General features: G+C 43.4%; 1 protein-coding gene across 2 annotated transcripts in view; it reads left to right on the top strand.

Annotated features, from left to right (window-relative positions):
- Window positions 1-5,690: 5,690 nt before the first annotated feature.
- rai14 (retinoic acid induced 14) overlaps window positions 5,691-14,701 on the top strand; it is a 38,693-nt gene continuing 29,682 nt past the window's right edge. For both annotated transcript variants that reach the window (XM_030353855.1, XM_030353854.1), the window contains exons 1-2: window positions 5,691-5,930; window positions 6,998-7,060. In XM_030353855.1, coding sequence (XP_030209715.1) covers window positions 7,025-7,060 — 36 coding nt within the window. In that variant the 5' untranslated portion in view covers window positions 5,691-5,930; window positions 6,998-7,024. The remainder of the gene's footprint in view (window positions 5,931-6,997; window positions 7,061-14,701) is intronic.

Genomic DNA, 14,701 nt, shown 5'->3' with positions numbered 1-14,701 from the left:
AGTGCTTAAGGAACCTAAAGCGCTTTAGAGGCAGTGAGTGTCCTGCTGCAGAATAAGTACAGCAGTCAAGTTGAGCCCATGGTAATGTTTCGCATGGTAAGCGAATCATTGATGATAACGTGCAATGTGTAGAGTTTAGTTGTTTTGTAGTTAGGTGCTAACATTTAGATGTTTAGCTTATGAGTAAGGTACAGTATAACTGCTACATTGAAAACGGTTTGTTGTAAACCATTTTCCTTCATGTGTGTAAATAGTGTGAGGGGTACATTTACCAGTAAGTTACTCACGGTAAGGTGGTCTATTGAGTGGAACTGAAGAACAAGGAAACAGTTTTCAATGTACATATTACCCATTATTAAAAGTATTTTCTGAAGATATTGTGGAATCTCCTACACTTTAAATACTGAACTTTGTTGATTACCTTGAGAGGTTATTTGTTATGTATTTACTATTTTGAGGAAACCAGCCACCTACCAGGCTATGGGGGCAACAATTGTGGGGGTTTGTCCGGGATAAGCGCCTCATGGTGACAGGTGCTAATCAACCAAAAACTGCGGGATCCTGATTTCCTGTTTCCTGAGCCATTGCATTGAGTGAAAGACTTCAGGTTTCCAGAGATGGCTGCTCCATGAAAACTACAAGGGGACATCCAGCAACAGGTTCATCAGCTGACCAGCTCTGCCAACACAGAACTGCTCTATAAGATTGCAGTATCAGTCCAGACGTTTACATTTACATTTACATTTAGGGCATTTAGCAGACGCTTTTATCCAAAGCGACTTACAATAATACATTTGTCCTAAGAAGTGCATCAATATATCGCTGTCGGTACAGAAAGGATGTTCATAGAACCAAGTGCAAGTACCACAATCGCTAGGTCAATCAATTCCCTGTGTTACAGCCATGATAGCAGCTACTGCAGTTGCTATACAGTTAAGTACTACAATACAATACAATACAATACAATACAATACAATACAGTGTACAATGGTGGCCAGAAGGGGGAGGATGGCTATGCAGAGTCGAGGTGGACTCTGAACAGGTGAGTCTTGAGTCTTTTTCGGAAGATAGTGAGCGACTCTGCGGTCCTGAGAGCGGCAGGGAGCTCGTTCCACCACTGAGGTCCCAAGACCGAGAAAAGTTGTGACTTTGCTGAACGGCAAAGACGTGGGGCAAGAAGATTTGCGAGGCTAGGTTTCGACTGATAAGAAACTCTTTGACTTCATTGTTGACTTTTTGAGAAGTGAACAACCGAAGAGCCTTGGGGACCGAGCAATGGTTCGCCTGCTCGTCTTCTGTGAGCTCATTGATGAACTGCAGACGCCACAGACAGATGTTGCACAGCAGCAAGCATCTGATGAAGAGAACTCAAAGTCTTTGTCTGAGACTGAACCAGTAGAAGTATTACGTTTTCCCACAGCCCCAACCTCAGTGGTTGCTGATCAGGTATCAGGTTTGGTTAGGTTATCAGGCGTAGCGGCGTCACAGCCTCGTAGAGAATTTAAGATTCATGCTGGTCAAATGGCTGAATTTCTATTCAGATTTGAGTAATAGCAATCTCATGTAAGCAAATTGATGAAGAGCTAGCAAAAGGTTCAGAGACTGAGCTCATTAGAACAGGGCTGAAGATAATTAAGCCAGTATCCATTCCAAAGGAAAATTGACATCCACCAGTTAACTTAGACCATCTTCTTGAGTGTGTGTAGGAGGTTATACTGTAAATGCTCCACGAAGAATCTGACGTGTTTACTTAAGATTAGGGGGACGTTGGCTACATTGCCGACCCGAAGCTGAATATCCACACAACCGATCACAGTCCTGTTCAGAAAACAAACAACTCCATTCCCAAACTCCTGTATAATGAGGTAAAGGAAATAGTAAAAGATCGTCTTGACAGAGGACAGGCCAGGAAATCGGTGTCAGCGAGTTCTTCCCCAGTGGTTTGCGTGCACAAGCCGACCAAAGCCAATTGCTACAGTCAATACATTAAGACATAGACATAGCAAGATAGTATGTGTCTGGAGGCTTTCTTAAAACCAGGGGAGGTGTAGGGTAAGAATTCTGTCTACCAGACATAAATATGCATTGAGTGTAAAGGGTTAAAAACAATGCCCATGTCATGTGAAAAAATTAGGACACCCCATGAAATATGCAGTTCTATTTTAGGAAATATGGGCCTATCAATATTTGATCTTCTTTCTAAGAATAATATAGATAACGGTGATGTAATGGAACAAAAGTCAATGAGGGTGTTACTTTGTTACAATTTATTTAACAAAAAATTAACAAAAATGCCAATAGAAAAAAGTTAGGACACCCAGTGCCCTAATTGCTGGTTTTGCCCCCTTTGGCTGAAATTACCTCACTTAGACGTTTCATGTAACATCAGTTTCTGACATCAGTCAGGAGAAATTTTATTCCACTCCTCCATGTAGAATTCTTTCTGCTATGTGATGTTGGAGGGGGGTCCTGCATGCATGACCCGTTTCAAATCACCCCACATTCTCTCAATAGGATTAAGATCCTGGCTTTGACTTGGCAATTCCAGAACTCTGCACTTCTCTCTTTTGACCCATTCCCTGGTGCATTTACTGTAATATTTGGGTCATTGTCATGTTGCATGGTCCACATCCCCTTCAGCTTCAATTTTTTTGACAGATGGTCTCAAATTTTCCTCAAGCACCCTCTGGTACAATAAATAATTCATGGTGGATTCAGTGATGTTGAGCTGGCCAGGCCCTGCTGCAGCAAAACAGCCCCAGACCATGACATTTCCAGCCCCATGCCTCACAGTTGGTATGAGGTTCTTGTGCTCAAAAGCTGTATTTGGTTTGCGCTAAACATGCCTCCTGTTACTGTACCCAAATAACTATATTTTGTATACCGTACATCTGTCCAAAGCACACTGTTCCAGAAGTCGTTTTTTTTTCTCTAGGTGTTCTCTGGCAAACTAAAGTCTAACCCTTTTTGAAAAGCAAGTGTTTCTTCCTTGCAAACCTCCCATGCAAATCACACTTGTGCAGTCTATTTCTAATAGTATATGCATGTACTTTGACATAAAAGTACATGCATCTGGGACTTCTTTAAGTATCTTACAGTCTGATCTTGGGCTGACCTTGCTAGGATGGCCTGACATGGGCATGTTGACAATTGTCTTAAACGTCTTCCACACGTAAATGATTTTCCGCACAGTGGAATGGTTGATTTCTTATTGCCTCACTGAGTTAGCGAATGGCATAAAGAGATTTTCAAAAGTTATTGGGACTATCACAGTTCATTGTTGAAATAATAAGTTAAATGATAAAAATAGACACCCATTTGTATTTTTTATTAGTATCACAGTTTTAAATCTAACAAGATTGAGGTTATTATCCCAAGGTTTCTCTGACAAAGATTAACTTGAATGGCACATTGGTCATGATGGATCCCATAGGATCCCTCTGTGGGACATTGGGACGTTTGTTTTAATGCAAAAACAGCTCTTTGTCACATGCCCCATGTCATCATGCAAACTCTTCAACACTGCAGGTTTTAGCTTGTCAGGGAGGACCAGTTGTCTGTTGCCCAGTCTTACGGTTTAGAGTACTCCAACATTCACCTCCAGTTTATTCCACTCGTACAGTAATCGTCTCGTCCGTCTCCCCATAGTTCTTTCCTCTCTCATTGGGGGTCGTTGATTTTGAGTTCCTTGGTCACAACTTCTTTGATCGCTGGATCTTCATGTTGCACAGTTCTGATGTTTTCTGGTATGACAAGAAACCCTATCTGTCAACACAGCATCTTTAACCTCACAGGTGAGTAGCAGTGCACCCCCCCAGGGAACATCCATGTCCTCGATTGTTGCTTCCTTGCAACACTGCAGACGCCTCCTCTGGAACTATCGTCCTGGTGTGTGCGTCCATTTGATGTTGAAGGTTTCCTGGGTATGTGGAAAAGAATATCGACATCCGTTTTCTTCTTTCCCGGCTTGTTGTCCAAGAGGAAGTCTGCCAACTCCCCTACCCATCTGTGTCCCATCCATTCTTGCAGTACTCAGAATATAGGTCAGAACACCAGAGTGTGTTGTTAAGGTTTGTATAAATGCTGAGTACAGCTCCCATTCTGGCCTACCCTGTTAGGAACTCAAGTTTACTGGAATTTAGGTGATCATTTCTCTAAGCAGGTGTTAAAGTCCTGGACCCGTTCCAGAGGACACGCAGTTTGTTGCACTGGTGTTTTTATGATACTGCTCCCAGACCTTCATTTGACTCATCCGGGTGCAAAACAAATGGAATATTGAAGTTCGGGTCAGCCATAATGTGAGGGTTAGTCAGCCTTTCTACAAACCTCAACACCACACTCTAGGGTTCTGCTCTCCAGGTAAGGTCACAGGTGTAAGAAATACAAACCCAGCAGATAATGTCCAACTGATTTATTTGAGGCGGAGCGAGGCTTCAGCTCTATCAAAAACAAAATGAACTCTCGCCTCACAGGAAGAATCCCAAAACACAAATAAAGGGCAAGAGACCACCATTGACTTAAACAGGGTAAAAAACCAAGCAAAAGAAGAAAAGCCAGTTCACCGTCGTATTCCAGGGGCAGGCAAAGTTCAGAACAGCAAAAAGCCAAAACAGGCAGGAACCAAACAGGCATGGATAATACAGGGCTGTGTGAACTGACTATGGTGAACTAAGAACAAACACAAGAACAATCTGTCAAGGTGGCACTAACAGAACAGGGTATAAATAGGCTGAGTTAATAGTTAACACACAATGTGGATGGACACAGACACATGGACTGGACAGTCAAAATAGACACATGGTGGACAACAACCAAATAACCAGCAGGAGGCCGCAAAGTCACTGAGTCCAAACAGGTGCTGACAGGTAATGGGTGGAGGGGGGAGATGACCTGCAGATCTCCCTTCTTCATCCAACCATTATCTTTGATTTGTTTGGTGGCCTTTCCACTGATCTCATATAGTCACCCATATATATTAATATAAGATCATATAAATAGTTCTAAAACTTGCATGTGCTACTTATGTTTATCCTTCTAGATGTATTTTTTTTTAACTTGATGTAACTTTTCTTATAAACATCTTGGGACAACACTATTGAGTACGCTTATTCTCCTTAAAAGACTTTCCTAAAAATAAACACTGTAAATAAATAAAACACTATCACTAGTCTAGGTCTAGAACCGTATGTCTGTTTTCTACGATCTTGCGAATCTTGTTTTAGTTGAAAAGGTTGAGAGATGTTGTATCATAGGCCTACCTTTAAAGGACATTGACGGATCAGCGGTGAAAATAGAACCTCTCCACTAGATGTCACTGTCGAGAAATTCGGCAAGTCCACCCTAATGTCCCTAATGCAAGAAGATGATATTCAGAGAGAACTGATTGGATAGGTTTGGCTATTTTTAGGTTAAATATATTGACAGGGGTCTTATCAGAAACCCGTAAATATGTGTATTAATTATAATACAAATGTAATTACACTTAAATAAGTCCATTAACTTAAATTAATTTGTGCTGTATTGTAATCCATTCTACTATGATAAATTGTAATGTTAGGTTTAAGAAAATGTCTGTAAACAATGCTTTAAACAACATGCGAATGGGACAGAAGAAGACCGCGGAGCCCGGGGCTCGATCACGGGAGCGTTTTGACATGTGACGTCACCCTCCTAAACCGGGTATCGAGCTCGCGAGTGCAGAGCGGGAGGCAGGATTCCCGAATAGCTCAACTTTTAATTCTTCAGCCCGGTCGGGACGTCGGTGTAGAGGGCGCTCAGTGGTGTTCTCCCACTTCCTCTCTCAGTCCTGTGGGTTATAGCCCTCACACCAGACCACTACTTCAGCTCGTTGTACCTCAGGCTTACAAATCTTTTTTCGCTAAACCAGCGCCTCTCTTTTGGGCTGTTTCTACGACTTCCAACTTTGAAAGGTGAGTGTTCCTAAGCTGAAAGCACGAAGTGGTTGATGACCAGTAGTAATGCTATGCTTGTTTGAGTGAACCCGCTGCCTGATAAGTTTGTTGTTTTTTAACGTCAACAAACAACACCTTTTATTTCGGTGTGTTGTGGTACACTGGTACTGTGGTGTTTGTGTTAATACAGTTCACTTCAATGATCCAGTGTTTGTGTTAGGACAGTCCACTGTGATTGTCCTGTATTTGTTAATACAGTTCACTACGAGGTTCCAGTGTGTGTGTTCAGATAGTACACCTTGATTGTCCTGTTGAGTTAATACAGTTCATTACGATGATCCAGTGTGTATGTTAATACAATCCACTATGATGATCCCGTGTGTGTGTGTGTGTGTGTGTGTGTGTGTGTGTGTGTGTGTGTGTGTGTGTGTGTGTGTGTGTGTGTGTGTGTGTGTGTGTGTGTGTGTGTGTGTGTGTGTGTGTGCTTATTTTTCCAGTGAATGTTTTATACGAAAGGTCTGAGGGAACACATGTTTATTGTTTCAAACCAAAAAAGGTGAACACTCTTTGCAAAAGTACGTGAATTAGCTGAATCCGATTTTTGGGAAGTCATGCAAATATGCACAGACGATTAGGCAACATGCACTTTCATTCTCCAGGATGGTAGAGATAACTTACGGTCTGTCTGTTCGGGTATGCACCAAGGAAAAGCCTTTAATTATCATTTATATGGGCTCGGCTACCTACCTAACTCATCGAACGTATTGCAACTATGTTATTACACTGCACAGTGCATTCTCCTTTCTCGCAACACCATACAAGGCAAATCACTGCTTTTGCATTCAGACATGGCAAACCCATTGTTGCCCAAAAACCGATTTTTATTTCTGTTTTCATAAAGAGAGGGTTAGAAGCACTGAAATCGTAACTCCTTCCTGTATATGGGTTCCTAGAAGCCTATAACAATGCTGTAGTTTATTTGGACTAACGTCGGCGCATCTGTGAGCTGACCCTCGCTCTGTTTCTGTGGTGATCTGGTGCGGTAGGAAGTCAATTAACTATCAGTCTTGCCCTTTTGTTCCCAGCCTCTCCCTGCATGGACCAGTTGGAACATGAAGAGCCTCAAAGCCAAGTTTAGGAAAAATGATGTAAGTTGTTTACTTTCGGTTTGTGTTTCTATGTTATTTACTGTCTGTAACGTTTCTATGTTGATCTCTGCTGTAATGACAGCTGAGTCTAATTTTGTCTTGATGTTCTCTCTTTTTGCCGGCAACCTCAACAGAAAAGGGAACCAATGTTAACAGTTTTTTTGAAGCAGATATATAAGTGTTTTTAAGTGTGTAGTATAATTCCTTTATAACAATTTTTTATGCTGATCATAATATATTTCCTCAGCACCTTTCCTTACTTGAAAGACAATGACAAAGACATTGGCGTAATAAAGACAGTCAGATACATACACACTGCTGCCGGTGAACTGGTCATGCGTCTTACTGTTGAGTAGTCGTCTAGACTCTAGGCAGACAGAAAGTTGAGTGACTGTAGCGTGTAACTAGCAACCCTTTCTCCAGCTAAACATGCCTCTAAGCTGTTCCAGACATGCGTTGGATGTTCTCGACTATGAATCATGAGATTTGGTTTGAGTTTTTTCCATGTTGAAGTCATCCATTCATTCCCTGCGAGGTTCCCTCACAGGAAGTGAGGCGTCTACCGGGTGTATGACTCATCTGTTGTCACGGTGACCATGATGACACCAGAGGCAATTTGTAGGAAAAGCCTGGTGGGGCATCTTCCAAATAGGACAGTTTGTAATGTTGAAGGCAGAGAATATTAACAGAAGGGCAAAGATAACGCATTTTGCAACATTTGGGTGAAACCTGGAATGAGTCGTATGACTTTTACACAAAGACTGTATGACGTTTGGCATCTTTAACTGCAATGGACTGCATGCATCTTAATGACTACTGTTAGAGTAAAGTGGATCCCAACATCATAATACATTTTACACAATACAAGACCACGGTGCTCTAATGGCGCTTGACGCTATGCCAGAGAAGTAGAGTGCAAAGACTGACTTTACTCTGCAATTAAAATAATGCAACCACAAATCAACCTTTGAGCCGGTTTTAAACATGAAATAATGATGTTTATAGGAAACAAACCTGTTTCACACAACCCAGCCCAATCCAGCGTGTTTCTGGGCCAGGGAGCTGATTACATTCATTATGCCTCCACAGCCCTTAGCCTACCCTCCTACACTCTCCTACACACGGTGGCCTGAAGCCGGGATCACAGCCTCGCTCCGTGGGAAAGTAAACACAATATGGACCTCGGATATTACGCCCATATCAGAGAAAAATGACATGCGGATGATTGCGTTGCTAGGCGATGAAAGTATTTGAATAAATGGCCTTGCTTTGTATCTATGTGGTATTGACCGACCTGCATATGGGTTTATAACCCCGGGGGTGGGAGGGGGAGTGGGTGGGGGTCTTATAGCCATGCAGTTCACATGGAGGACCTTGGAGTGGAGGCAGAGAACAAATGCGCTGAACGGATGCTGTTGGGACAGGAGAGCCTCCGTTGTGCGTTGGTGTAGCGCGGGGGTGTTGTGGACGAGGCACAAAGATGTGATATCTGGATGTGATTGTTGCTTAGAAACTAGACTGATCACGACTGTATCGCAGACACGTATCTGACACACAACTCTGAAACACTTTGGAAACATTATCATTTTTGTCTTGCATTTTCAGAAATGAGGTTGGTTTTGATATGCCTAGTGTAATCAATCTGAAAAAGGGTTTTGCAGTTGATGACTAGCTTGTAGTAGCTAACCTCCAATCAATGACAGAGAAGTGGATTACATGCCAATCCTGTTAAACATGGATGTTGTATAGTATTCCTGACGGGTCAATGCTGTGTTCTAATTCCTCAAGGGCATATGGCCCTCCTGGGCCATGGGGAGGGTAATGATTATGGACTGATCCATGACCAGTGTATTGCACTAGCGTGCTGTGCAACAGCACATTGTTCGCTATACAATGCCTGTGAGCATTTGAATTTCAATTATCCACCTTTCCCTTTCCAATATTTTATGAGTTTCTGTGGTTACACAGCCATGCATAAGCAGAAATACCATTTAGCAAATCACAACAAATATGCCTATAGCTGTGGCTTGTTTCTCTCGCAGTGCAACATGTTTTTATACAATCGTTTTTATTGCATTTATTCTAAATCAAGAAAAATTGTGAGAAAATATTCCCTGGTTTCTATTTTTGAGTTATGAGTCTCAGTGATGGATTGCAGAGGAATGCCCCCCCCCCCTCCAAGCTCTCCCTTATAAAAACCAAGCCATCCAAACATACAGACATTAATTCTTCACAATCACTGGAGGAGAAGCAAACCTCCTTATAAATAGCCTTTTTGTGAAGTCATGCAGTTGCAACAGCCTCCTGTCATGTTCTAGCCGAGGTTTAGGGGCATTAAGTGGTGTCTTATCTCTACCCAATCTGACTTGTTGTCTTGATGTTCCTCCAACCCAGAGCACTGCACAAAATCAGTGTTTTCTGGATGTTCCCCAAACTCCAGTGAACTACACACAATACCCTGACGGCTCTGCACTACACAACTCACCTCAGGCCTTGCTAACTTCTACTCCATGTTTTAAACATGAGCCCGGAGCAAAGAAGGCTTTCCCATTACCCGGGGAATGAAAGGTTGGTATTTTGGTCCCACAAAACTGAGGCTGACGATGTCCGGGTTTAAGGCCTGGCCCACTCTGGACACACTCTTATTTTGACCATTCAAAGCATTCAAACTAGGGGTGTCCTTTATGAAAGAACCTACATAATTAATGATTAATACAGAAGTTGTTTAGGCAATACTATGATTGACTAGAATGACTAACGTGCGCTTAAGCAAGGTTTAATGCCGAGGTGCTGGAAAACCTGGAATTCATGGAACGTGACCTGATCATGATAATACCCAGTACTGAAATATACTTGAAGATAAAAAGTTTTATAAAAGTAGAGTGAAATAACCATTTGGATTCCCCTATTCTGATCATTGGGTAAGCAAAGAAAAAATAACATTTTGAAAGAACGTACTACTTTACGTTTGGTAAATGTACCTCACATTAGAGTGTCATGAGCATCCCAAATATAAAATGTTTATCTCGAAACCTGACTACATCTTCTATGCGTCTGCACAGAGGTAAGAGCTCTCAGTGAGATGATAAGTGCTGCCTCAGAGGACCCTGCCCATGTTTAATCAAGACACTGTGAGCAGGTGCTGTCATACCAGGTCATGGTGAATCAGAGTGTGTGTGTGTCTGTGCGCGTGTGTCTGTGCGCGTTCTGCTGTCTCTAGACAGCAGCGTCTCAGCCTGTGTCTGGCTGGACGTGGAATCCATTGCTTTTCAGGGAGGGCTATACTTTATGGATTACTTAGGTTTAAGCATGCAGGTTCTTCCACCCATTCATATAAATGTGTGTGTGTGGTAGGGGGGGGGGGGTTTGGGGGCTACTTTAGGGGAGCAATGTTCACAAAATGTTCAGAATAGGTATGCTGGGTCTCTGGGAATGTGCTTGGCCATGGCTGCAGCGGAGAGACTTCCAGGCTCTTGTTAGATTGTAGATACGGCCGGCAACCTCTCCCCTGCCAATCAGTTGTGTGTCTGGACCCAGTTCTGTAACGCGATCCCCCCACAGGTCTGGCTGTGTTTTCTGTTTCAGTCTAAAACACTTTTGTTCCGTACCGAGCTGTAACAGTTTGAATGGTTTCAGAGCACTATGTTGTTTAACTACCCTCATCCCTGGGTCATCTTTGGATCACTTAAATGGAAGTCATGGGCTTTTCTCTGCTTGTTACTTTGGTTACTTAGTGATACAAGGTTTAAAAACTCTTGGGAGTGCATGGAGGGAAACCTAATGGAAATGCAGTGATTTTATTTATTTTTTCACCTCGTCGCGTTCTACCTGAACACAGAAACTGAACGGTATTGTTTATATTTCAAAAAGCGACGTTCACCACAACCCACATCTTGTTCCTGAGGATTATCACAAAGAAAAATTAAAAACATTTGTTTTGGCACTCAGAGCGGCACAGACCTCCTGCCATGGAGGTGTTTCAGTGCCTGGACACACGCAGCAGCAGCAGCAGCAGCAACAATGACAAACAATGAAAGAATTCATTTCCAGTTCACTTGTGTGGTGGAATTTCACCTATTTATGCAGTCTGGTGAGGTCATGCCCATTTTCATCTGGTCACATGATCAAAACCAAAACATCGACAAATGGAAGATAAAGCCAATCCATTAGCAATTGTAAGGTTTTGTCCTTGTATTAGAAGGTTTTGGTTTTTTCTCTAGGTGTATGTTTTAAGGTAACACATTACAGCTTGTACAAAACAGATACTTGACTCTGATTTTCTACACAATGAACACAGACCTTTGACTGCGTAACAATTCATTTTTTTAGTATTAATTTTCCGCCAATCGTAAAGTATGCTAGTCTGTGTTGCTTTAGAAAAATGTTGCGTTCATGAGGAAATATACTGTTTTGCAGAAGATGGATCTTGATTGATTCATAAAATATAAACAATGAATTGCGGCCTCTCTCGGCTTATCCCTTAAATAGGCAACTCCACTGTGGAGCTGAAAGGCATCATTTTAGTTTATCATCTGTCGTTGCTATCAAGCACTTTGTGCAGATCCAGGAGATGCAAGCCATCCCATAGAGCCAGGGGCTCCTTGCCGGCCCTCCGCAGGACCCCTGGTCTGAGAGGTGGTTGTCTCCGTTCCAGAGAAGTGATACTGATTGACACGACTTCGGCATAAAGTCACATGAGGATAGTTCACTCAGGTCAACCAGAAACCGTTGTATAATGATACCCTTAGATATAATGACATTTCCTGAGCTGTTTTGGTGCCCGAGGAAGGGTTGTAAGACTTGGTTTTTAGGTAGACAATATAATGTTTAGGCTGACACAATTGAGCTGTGCGATGCGTGTCAGTCCTTGGTCAGTCAAGAGTCGTGATTCTGGAGACCTTTGGAGAGGGTCTGTGTTCTGCTGTGGTTGATTATGTTACTCACACACACACACACACACACACACACACACACACACACACACACACACACACACACACACACACACACACACACACACACACACACACACACACACACACACACACACACACACACACACACACGTCTCTCCTCTCTCTCAATATCTCTCTCTCTGTCACTCTCCCTCTCTCTCTATTTTTCTATCTCTGTCTCTCTCACTCTCTCACTCTCCTTCTTTCTGTATGTCTCTCTCTCTGTCTCTCTCACTCCAGCACACATACAGATCTGCACTCTGACATACTTTCATCCAGTGGTATGACTTCTGTGTGCTCCATTGTAGACTCTACCAGTATTACCCCCCACCCCCAGGGTACCCTACTTTACCCAGTTCCCCCGGCTGCTGGGCTAAGCAGGATTACCTCCGCTTGTATACCAACATGGGCACACACGCAAACACACATATAGGCATGCAGGCACACACACACACACACACGCACACGCACACACACGCAGGCACTCATATACAGGCATGCAGACACACACACACATACTCACTCACACAAACATAAACACACGAGAAAATATGTATATTGCCACATGCACATTATTATACTTGGAATGCAGCCACACACACACACACACACACCAACCCACACAAAAAGAAACACACACACATCCCCCCACTCCGTATAAAATTGTCTGTGTCTAATTAATGTGCGGATTATGGTCCGTGTCCTGTCTGTCCTCGACAGCTGTTTCCAGGGTTTACATGATCTGGGTTACATCCCGACACAGAAAACACCTATCAGACCGAGCCTTCTGCGTGTGTTTTCTGACTCATTGAAAGCTTTTCACAGGAATGTTACATGCAACCTGATTGGTCAGCTCATATTGCCCGAAGGAATTCCTTTATGTGGCCAGACGTTGTTAAATGTGCCCTATTTTTATCAAAGAATGATTACATAAAGAAAGTGTTTCTATTCTCAGCCTGAATATGTTATCTCAGCCTGTGTTGGGGTTATTTTTCCATTCCCTACAACAGCACTGGGAGGACTATGCTGTAGAGCTCAACGCATACCGATAACAGCATGAGACGCAATCCAACAAAGTCCCAATTGGCTTTCAACCCGTTCTATTATGGGATTTCCATTCAATTTCTTAGTTGTGTGGGTACAAGATAAAATAAACTTACAAAGGCTTCAACATGCTAGAATATTCAAAAGAGGACCTCTTCATTCATTTTATTATGAATGAAGTGGGTTGCTGAAGTGCATTCCGTTGGTCTCTGTGTCAGTATGTTACAGGACTATGGTCTAGCTTGATGTATTAAAAGGGATATTAATGCTGAGAGGGACCGTAAACCTTCTGGAGTAGGACAGCTCTAATCTTGCAGTCTGGAGGAGAGACAGCACATTTTCCCCCTTGTGTGTGTGTGTGTGTGTGTGTGTGTGTGTGTGTGTGAGTGTGTGTGTGTGTGTGTGTGTGTGTGTGTGTGTGTGTGTGTGTGTGTGTGTGTGTGTGTGTGTGTGTGTGTGTGTGTGTGTGTGTGTGTGTGTGTGTGTGTGTGTGTGGGCATATGTGTGTGTGTGTGTTTGTGTGTGTGTGTGTGTGTCTGTGTGGATACATGTTTATATATCTTAGCAGAAGGGGTTAAGAGCTCTGTGTGTGTGCATGTAGTTGTGTGTGTGTGTCTGTATTTATGTGTGTCTTTAATTGGCTGGGTGGGTGGGGTAGGGTCTGAGTATCTGAGTATCGCTCTGGACAGATGAAGCCATGTTGGACGTTATAATGGCATGGATTGAAGTTGTTTGGCTCTTAAATGATTCTGGCTGATCGCTGGTGGTTGAACTCGGTCAGGCTCTCTCTAAACAGGAGGCTGATGGGAACAAAGACAGCACTAACCAGCCGCTCCGTGCACAAGACAAAGGGAAGTGGCCCTGGGTTTGTTTAGAAATGGATCCAATTAAAGCAGGAACAGCCCAGGCCGCCTCTTCACTCCCTATCTCCTGTTTACATGAGGCACATGCAAGAAGGGAAACACACCGTCAGCCAATAGGGAGACTTCTCTTAGTGTGTGTGTGTGTGTGTGTGTGTGTGTGTGTGTGTGTGTGTGTGTGTGTGTGTGTTTGGGGGGAGTGTGTGGCAACATGGCTGCCTGTGTAGGTACACATTGCTTCACAGGGCATAACCACCACACCTTGATGAAGTTATGCCATTTATACGTTCGGATCACTGATCGCAAAACAAGGGCATCGGTTTAGAGAGGAAGAGGGAGGGATGGAGGAATGGAAGGGAAGGGCGGGGGGGGGGGGGGGGGGTGATGGCAGCTAAGTAAAGGAGGGAGGCGGAAGGGGGAGTGGGAGAAGTGAAGGGAGATAAGGGGTAGGATGAGGAGGAAGCCGGGCAAGAGAAGGGAAGACTTGGGAGGAGAGGACAGTGAGAGCCAGGGACTGAGCTAGAGGGAGGCAGTTGGCCGCCGCCCCCCCCCTGTCTCCTGCTGGTGTTTGGCTGCCGAGGAGCCGCAGCAACAGGCATGCCGAGGAGGAGCGTGATGGAGAGGTCTAGCCACAGACGTTGCCGTGGAAACTAGACACTTTGTCGTCAGGATGGCTACATGTTTTCGTCTAATCGTCGTTGTTATGGTTTACAAATATTGGACGTTTTGAAATAGTGCTATGGCCGTGGGAGGATGTTTTTCTCCTAATGTTTCTAACATAT

Source organism: Gadus morhua, chromosome 4 (assembly GCF_902167405.1).
Source record: "Gadus morhua chromosome 4, gadMor3.0, whole genome shotgun sequence".
Taxonomy (NCBI): Eukaryota; Metazoa; Chordata; class Actinopteri; order Gadiformes; family Gadidae; genus Gadus; species Gadus morhua.
Note: the sequence above shows the minus strand (reverse complement) of the source record. Positions and strands in the feature narration are given on the sequence as shown.